Source organism: Limulus polyphemus, unplaced genomic scaffold (genome assembly GCF_000517525.1).
Source record: "Limulus polyphemus unplaced genomic scaffold, Limulus_polyphemus-2.1.2 Scaffold4036, whole genome shotgun sequence".
Taxonomy (NCBI): domain Eukaryota; kingdom Metazoa; phylum Arthropoda; class Merostomata; order Xiphosura; family Limulidae; genus Limulus; species Limulus polyphemus.
The window spans coordinates 71,707-79,612 of record NW_013669646.1 but is presented as its reverse complement, the minus strand read 5'-3'; the positions used below and the strand labels follow the sequence as shown (position 1 = coordinate 79,612).

Genomic DNA, 7,906 nt, shown 5'->3' with positions numbered 1-7,906 from the left:
GAGCACGTTCGTTGTTATAGCGTTTGTTTAGCGCGATTGTTGAAGTTGAGTGTATTGGTAAAGTTATATTCGAAAAGAATAAACCAGTTTTTATCAAGAAAGAACTTGTGTCACTTAAGTTTCGTCGGAACGAAGTTACGGAAAATTAATTAACAAACGGAGACGTAACAATATGTTTTATTTTGTAAATCTTGTATAGAATGGAGATCACCAACTGTAATGAAATTGAGACTTTCCCTGAAAACAGAAGTTATTATTTTTAATTGTTATCCTACATTAATATCATAATGACCAAATTCATCTTGCAGATCTTGTGGACAATGTAATATTTTACAAGTTTTTCCAACGGCTAATACTCATTTGAAATCATCCTTAAAAATGGCAGAGATGTAGGAGGCAAATTAAAAGTGGAAGGGAGGTCCAAGGCTTATTTGACTAAGTGAAGCAAGGGAATGTGTGTCACAGCTATGATCCAGAGCTTGACTTAGGGTCATGGAAGCTCTAAGGTTCTGGATTGAATTCTATGCCTTCTCCTGTTTTTTTCCTGATAATAATTTCCCTAATTTTGATACATTTTTACTGGGACTGATTGTTTCCTATTTTTACAAGTTTTGCAAGTCTGCTAAACTTATGGATTAATTAAGCTCAATTTCAATTCTATATTCTTCCCTATTTTTTTTGCTTTGTGATAAAACTTTTTTTATATATATTCACATAAAAGATTTAGATAAACTTACAATCAACCTTGCCTTTGAAATACACATACACACACACACACACACACATATATATATATATATATATTTCAAAAGCAAGGTTTGAATTTAAGTGATACTCTGAAATTTTAAGACTTTGGAAGAAGCTTCAACCTAAAATTCTAGAACAAGCTCGTTTGTTCAAGATTTAAAATTCTATTTTGTGAAATGTTTCAACTTTTTTCACAGAGGAATTCTCCATAAAACATTTTCTGGTTTCAATAAATAATTTCCAAATAGATGAAAAAATTCAAAGTTAGTATTAAATCGTTACAACCAAAAATAAGTTATGGATTATACATACGTATATTTAATGACAAGAACATATAAAAATTAAAACATAATTAAACTATTTCAAATTAAAAAAATTACAAATCATGACACTGTATCATCAGCAAAGGAGCTGAAATGATTTCTAGCTATAAAACATTCGGGCCAAGTAAATGACTAGTGTTGTAAAAACACAAGAACATAGTATAGGTGTGTGCACAAAGAGGTCCAGGAGAACACAGATCACCCAAATGAAAGAAAAACAAAAATAAAAACTAACAACAATCATGCGTTGTCAATCATCTGAGAACAAAACAATACAAAGAACATTATACATATTTTTCAAAACAATATAATAAGGCCCACCCACACCTTTAGCTATGTGCATGCCTATAGGCAGGAACTTTATCTTGTCTACTATGCACACCAGGAGTTACTAATGATAATACACAAAGACAAGCACGAGGTAAGAACCTTATCTGCTAAGCCGACCAGGAGTTACTAATGGTACTGTACTAACATACGTAAGTAAGACTTATCTGCTATGCCCACCAGGAGTTACTACTGATACTACACAAAGACAAGCACGTGGTAAGAATCTTATCTGCTAAGCCCACCAGGAGTTACTACTGATACTACACAAAGACAAGCACGTGGTAAGAATCTTATCTGCTAAGCCCACCAGGAGTTACTACTGATACTACACAAAGACAAGCACGTGGTAAGAATCTTATCTGCTATGCCTACCAGGAGTTACTAATGATACTACACAAAGACAAGCATGTGGTAAGAATTTTATCTGCTATGCCCACCAGCAGTTACTAATGATACTACACAAAGACAAGCATGTGGTAAGAATTTTATCTGCTATGCCCACCAGCAGTTACTAATGGTACTACACAAAGACAAGCACAAGGTAAGAACCTTATCTGCTATGCCCACCAGCAGTTACTAATGGTACTACACAAAAACACACACACACACCGTATGAACCTTATCTGCTACGCCCACGAAGATTTACTAATGGTACTAAACAAACTTATACTGAGATAAGAACCTTATCTGCTATGCCCACCAGGGGTGACTAATGACATTGTATAAACACAAACATGAGGTTCAAGGCTTATCTTGTCTGCTTTGCTAATCAAAAGTGTCTAACAACTTTGTAGAAAAAGAGGATGAAGGATTTTTTTTTTATCATGTCTGTCATTGTTATCATTTTTGACAAGTGACATTATAGAAATATAAAGACAAAATAAGAATCCTATCTGATACACTGACATTATGCAGATAGACTTGAAGAAAAAGTCTCATTTTGTTTGCCGTTCAGACTAGAGTGACTTATGCCACCATGAAGAAACAGATTTGAAGCAGAAATTTTATCTAGCAACAGTTTCATTTGAGGGGAATCCATGTTTAATTATGAACAAAATGACGGCAACAACAACAAACATTTGACACGCGTGTGTATGTGTGCGTGTGTGTTTATCTTGTTTGCTTGTAGTATTCTTGGATACTGCATATGATGAGTAAGTTATTAATCTCGCAAAATAAGCAATTCAGTGAATTTGCCTGCAACGTGTGAAATATCTAGAATCGCAAGAAATAAGAAATATTAAATGCAAATGTTTTGTACAAAAAAAAACAATATTTACTGACAAAGCCAATAATTACATCTACTGACAAAGCCAATAATTACATCTACTGACAAAGTCAATAATTACATTCATGCATGCAAATATGTTTAGGGTAGACTTTTCTTTATCCGAGGTTAGTTTAACTGCAATTGACAAAGGCAAGTCTAATCTTATAACTTCACAGGGCAAGAACCACGTTGTACAATTAGCTCTGCTTAGAACTATATTGCAATTATATTCTCCATCAGTGCATCAAAACTTCCCACAATGCCATTGTCAGTAGGCAAGCCCCAGTAACAGAAAATGAAAAACCAAAGTTTCTGACTTCTCAATCTTCATATAAAACTAACATGTTAGAAAACACATTGATATTTGATCATTCAATTATTCAAAAATTAGGCCAGGTGTGATAATAAACAAGTTCTGGGCTAAACCTTTGAATGTGTGAGACAATCCTTAAAGGTAAAATTTGAAGAGTTCAAGATTTGGCACATTCTGCTTACGTAGAACTTAAAACTAAGTGTGCAACCAGTACTCCAATTTTAAAATTGTGTGTGAATACAGATATAATTATATTCTATGTTACAGAAGGGCTTAGCTTACAATATTTGCACATCATGTGAAGAAGCAATTATCCTGACACTATACAAAATTAGACACATTGCAGATATTAGGACTAATATACTATAACAGATCATTTTACTCTAGGGTTCTGTCAATTGGTGTAGCACTAATCTTAATAGCATTTAAATTAGTTCTTTCATTACAGTCAAAAATCCAAAATCCTTGCATCTGAAAGTAAAGGATTTCAGTAAGCTATTCGTATGTTGAAAATAAATTGTTAAAACAAAAACATGGAAAGTCAGAGTAAAAGTTAATTCTATTCATTTTATTTTTACTTATTTAAATTCTAATTTCTTATCATTAACACAAAATATGATAGGAATCACAACATCTCATAATGCACAAAATATATCAATCAGTGATAATACTTTCAAATAAAATCATTAATAAATCTGTTTTGGAATCAGTTCAATTTCTAGCAGCATAACTAATGGAATATAGATTTTTTTAAATTTTAGATACTTGGTTGAAAAATGTATTTTTCACAAGTTAAAGAAATGATAATAAAATAATAATAAAAACACTGGTACTTACCACCTTTTCCTAAAACCTTAAGAAGCTCAAAGTTGGAAATATCCACTCGGCCACTGCCACTCAAGTTCACTGTGGATGGTAAATTAGCTCGTGTTTATGAACTGAAACAACTCATTCAAGCACTAGTATCAACACTACCTGACTGTAACAAAGAAAATTTGTTGACCTGGAAAAAATTCACCCACAGTGTTTGGATTTATAATGGACAATAGTTCAAAATACAAGGTCATACTTGAAGCTGACAGCAATTTTAAAGTTATCATAATTTTATGGTTATGAAGTTGTTTTGAATCTAATAGCAATTGGTGTTTAATTTCATCATGTAATGTAGAAGATGAATTTTTTTTTAGATAAATATCATCATCATTAAATATGCACTGGACCTTTTATCTGAAATTGTAATGGAAAACAAAAGTAGCCATTAGGTTGCTATGCAGATCTGTTACATTGTCAAACATTTAAATGCATTTATTTTAAATCCACGGAACAGATTTGTAAGTACTTTTCATAAATAATTCTAGAAGTTTAAATACAATGTCTCAACAAGAATTTAATCTGCCATAAAAAAGATTTGGTCAAATCAGTCAAAAGGCTTCCTAAGATTTTTCATCAAAAAAAAAAACTTTGCATTTTGAAAAATCCATAAAAAATGTAGTAAGGATAAAAGTAACAATAGAAATAAGAAAAAAAACATTATCACGTAGTCTAAAACTATATATAGTGTATCTTATTTTAATCACTTTCCAAGTCATGGAATGTTTTTACAAAATGATACATTTTCCTCTCTTATGAATGAGCACAAGTCATTTTACAATCATACTCCATAAGTAAGTGTAAAAATAAAGTAAACTAAATTTGGAAGTTAACCTTCTGAGAACAGAAAAGATTGGGATGTTGAGACAACAGATAATATACGATCAAAGATTTCATGAACTGATCTTGTGAACAAAGAACAATACAAGCTATTATAATATAAGATAAATTACAACTATAGTGACTTAATCTTCTGATCACAGCAGCAAATCAACATGTAAAATTAAGAATCTATATTTGAGCTTTAAATTAGAGCTCAACTAACTCATAATTTTATCATTCTTTTTTATTAAATAACAATGCATTTAACGTACAATGGATGACTCAGTACTACAATATAATTATTTAAATACAATCTTCTTTGACAAATATACAAATAAATTTAATTTTGACAATTCACAGAAGAATTTTGTTTTATGTCTTGTGTTTAATAAAAGCTGTCTACACCTAGTTTGCTGCCTTATTTTAGCTTAGCCTAACCCACAGTAAAATATAAATGTGTATAGCAAAATACCTGACCAATTAATTAACAGAGTTAACTGCTACATTTATATCTAAAGCAGTTCTTTTTCAACTTTATGAGTCACTTCATGATGGATTGTTCACGTGAAAAAATATTGTCATAAGTTTCTCTTTTTTTTTTAATTTACTGAATTTAGTCAAATATATATTTCAGAATTAAGTATTACAGTCATCAGTGCAAACCTATTAAATTAATTAAGTGTTTAACAGCCTATTCAATGATCCTCGTCTCAATTACTAGACACTTACTGAAGAAACAGATACTAACCTTTAAAATTGCAAGGGATCATTTAAAAACATATCCATAATGCTTTCTCGGTCTTGTGCCCATAGCTTTAACCGTATAACCTTTTATTTATTTTATAAATACAGTCTCGTTCTAAGCAAATTATTGATATATAAAAATCTTGAAAGTGTTATTTGTATATTACTCGTGACAATTTTTTTTATCGTGAGAAAAAATATTTAAAATTAATTCTTCCATCTGTTTCATTCTAGGTAGAAGTAAAGCCAATTGTTTTGATGTATCTGCATCTTGTATTATGTACACTTTACAATCACATACAGAATGAATGAATGGATAAGGTATGGATGAAAATCTGTTTTCTGCAACCTCATGAGCTACCACATTTTTTATTATTATTAACAAACTTGCTAATATTGTGTTCTCAGGTGCTTTCCATGCATCAAAAGTATAAATGAATACGTATGTATATATATATAATCACCATTGTACACCTAACTTTTATCTCTTCAATATTAAAAAGAAAGTACTACCCTACCCTGATTCACTGTGCAATGAATCATACTATTTCTATACTTGGCAATGACACGTTTTTTCCCGTGAGATCACCAAGAACAGTGATAATTAAGGTTTTTGTTTCTTCTCTTTATGTTTATACTTCGAATAAAACGTAATTGGCATATACAATGCTGGCTCACTAGTGTTTTGTACAAATTTCTTCATTTAGATATTTTGGTATCATTGGTTTTTTTATTCCTACGTTCAGCAATATAAAAGACTTCATGTATTCGTCTTTATTTCTGGTTTGAGAATAAAGAATTTATTGCTGATATCATACACAGTATCTGCATGAAAACTTAATTCAGTTTTAATATTACCAAATGCTCAGTGTTTCATGCAATTGACCTACGCAGGCAATGACCTGACACCGGCCATTCACCTGAGAGTTTATCACTCATGCGTTATATCACTCCAAACATCCGTTCCAGCTAAGGCCTAACAACCAGCCTAAAACTATCAAGTAAGCCTTGCTGGATACTCTGTTGCACTTATGAAATCCAACGACAACATTTAATGTTATTTTACATGCCAGTCGAAAATTATAAAATATATTAGTAATATTATCCCGTTTTAAATTATAACAAAAAAGCACACAACTAGTAAATCTTGAATATGATAATTAAAAAAAAAAGGAAAGCACTAAGTAATTATAATCTACTTAAAATAAATACGCTTTGGTATTCATGTGGGCCCTTGACTAGTGTATCTGTTAGCGTTTCTTTAACCTCGATTTTCTCAACAGATTACACAAGCTCTAACTGAAAATAGGTTACGGCAAAAAGTAGAGGTAAAGCGAGAATGGTGGCCTGGAAAATATTGATCCGAGGCCTTTAATACTAAATCCACAGTTAATTCAACATGCGATACGAAATACTTTACTATAAAACCACATTTATAAATTACTGATGGGAAAGTTACATCTTGTTGAGAAGTAGCAACCAGGAAATGTTCATAACAATTCTGGTAACTCAATGGGCCAACAGATGTCGGGTAATACCCGCACCTAACGTAGGCAGTCCTACTGTACACTAGAGGCTTTATATTCTATATTACATTTAGGATATCCATTTTCACACTTTCAGCAAATATTTTAAAACATTCTTACCTGCTTGAACCATATCTTCAGAATAGATTAATTAAATTTTCCAAATTCCTTTAATTATGCAAACGGATGCATCACAAAAAACAAATATATTAAGCAGAGAGCTTCTCAAGCGCTCTGCTGCATGCACGAGCGCTAGGTCAGAAGGCTGGAACAATTGCTGCCGAGTCAGCCAGTACCGCCACGTGAACGAGCCAGCTGGTTCGTAGGCACAGCAGCTGACATCATTTGGGCTAATGCCACGCGCGCATGCTAGATAAACGACACCACGAACAGAAAGAGAGATGCAGTCATGACAATAATGAAATATAGTTTCTTCTTTCTGTTGTTTGATACTGTTTTGTGAGGAATTTTAGTTATGGACAAATGTTCACTGAACCAAGGATATTTTAAATCTAACTTCGACAAACCACTAGCAGATGCCACTCAACGCAGCGCCGTAATCCTTAAATTCTCTGCGCTTAATTTTAAGTAAATATCACACAATACTCATCACAACAATATGATGGTTGCACGGTCGAATGTTACGATTCAATTACTGTAAACAATACACCCTCAACCACTCATGTCAACAAAAAGTATTCATCATTCATTGGACTTAAACAGATTTATTTAAATATGACTCGTATGAGCACTGAAAGGTCATTTAGATTTTGGATAATCGGATCGAGTTTTAATTTTTTATATCAAAGTAAACAAACAAATAAAACCCTTAAGTTACCATCCAAAAGCAATCAACAAGTATACAACTAATCAACCCATACTTTAGTGTTGGATTCTTTGATTAATTCAAAAAAAAATAACCGCATATCTACAGACTTCACAAATAAAACAATCCTTAATA

The 7,906-nt window shown here is 31.9% G+C and overlaps 1 protein-coding gene across 1 annotated transcript in view; it reads right to left on the bottom strand.

The window, feature by feature from the left end:
* Positions 1-7,293, bottom strand: part of LOC106470489 (ribosomal protein S6 kinase alpha-5-like) — a gene marked incomplete at its 3' end in the record, with an annotated part of 28,502 nt that extends 21,209 nt beyond the window's left edge. Inside the window, exons 1-2 of the mRNA XM_022399105.1 lie at positions 7,066-7,293; positions 3,821-3,889 (exon numbers count right to left, since the gene is read on the bottom strand). Of these exons, the coding sequence (XP_022254813.1) occupies positions 3,821-3,889; positions 7,066-7,078 (82 nt within the window). The remainder of the gene's footprint in view (positions 1-3,820; positions 3,890-7,065) is intronic.
* Between the last annotated feature and the right edge of the window lie 613 nt (positions 7,294-7,906).